The sequence below is a fragment of the Nematolebias whitei genome, chromosome 9, assembly GCF_014905685.2.
Source record: "Nematolebias whitei isolate Nwh7 chromosome 9, NemWhi1, whole genome shotgun sequence".
NCBI classification, from domain to species: Eukaryota; Metazoa; Chordata; class Actinopteri; order Cyprinodontiformes; family Rivulidae; genus Nematolebias; species Nematolebias whitei.
The window spans coordinates 51,600,586-51,601,418 of NC_056506.1; the positions used below are offsets into that span (position 1 = coordinate 51,600,586).

Sequence of the window (833 nt, forward strand, 5' to 3'; positions counted from 1 at the left end):
AGGTCAGAGGTATGAAGGTCAGAGGGTCAGAGCTCAGAGGTCTGAAGACCTGATGGTGCATTGAACGTGTAGTGTTTATAAGAAACACAGACAAGATGGAAAAACAGCTTTTAACTAAAAAAAAGACTAATCTGTTTGGTGTTGGTCTGACCCAAACATATATTCATCATCATGTGACATCATCAACCTGAAACAGCTGACAGGTTTTATGAACAAGATCTGGCATATACCTGTGATGAGTTGGATCAAAAAACTGATCCAGAACTCAAGGATCTGAGCAGGTCTGTGTGTGTGTGTGTGTGTGTCACCTGGAAGACATCGTTGGCACACTTGCGGCACAGGTTGTGTTGACACGGCAGGATGACCACCGGCTTGGTGAACATCTCTAGACAGATGGGACAGATGAGCTGCTTCTCCAGACTCTCCATGAAGACAGTATGGACACCGTCCCCTGAATGGAGGACAGATGAGGCAGAACAAGGTGTCCTGGAGACAACAGTTAGTTAGCTAAAGTGACTCAGCAGCAGAGGACTGTTGAGGCCTAACGACAGCTCCTTCAGCCCTCAGGCTGTTTTTAGACTGAAGCACGTCAGCTGTTGTCCTACACGCATGTCCTTATATGTCAAAGGTCAGCAGGGCCGTGAGACACAGGGGAACAAACCTGAGAGGGTTAAAGGGACAGTACACAAAAACAGATCAGCTGCAGTGCTGCCTGCTGGACAGAAGCAAGAGCTGCACTTTGTATCAGGCACTCTATGCACTCACTCACACACACACACACACACACTCACACACACACACACACACACACACACACACACACACACACACAC

At 47.8% G+C, this 833-nt stretch overlaps 1 protein-coding gene across 1 annotated transcript in view; it reads right to left on the reverse strand.

Annotated features, from left to right (window-relative positions):
* Positions 1-575, reverse strand: part of LOC119414342 (E3 ubiquitin-protein ligase TRIM63) — a 13,191-nt gene extending 12,616 nt beyond the window's left edge. The window contains exon 1 of the mRNA XM_037681435.1: positions 309-575. Within this exon, the coding sequence (XP_037537363.1) occupies positions 309-428 (120 nt within the window). The 5' untranslated portion in view covers positions 429-575. The remainder of the gene's footprint in view (positions 1-308) is intronic.
* Positions 576-833: the final 258 nt, after the last annotated feature.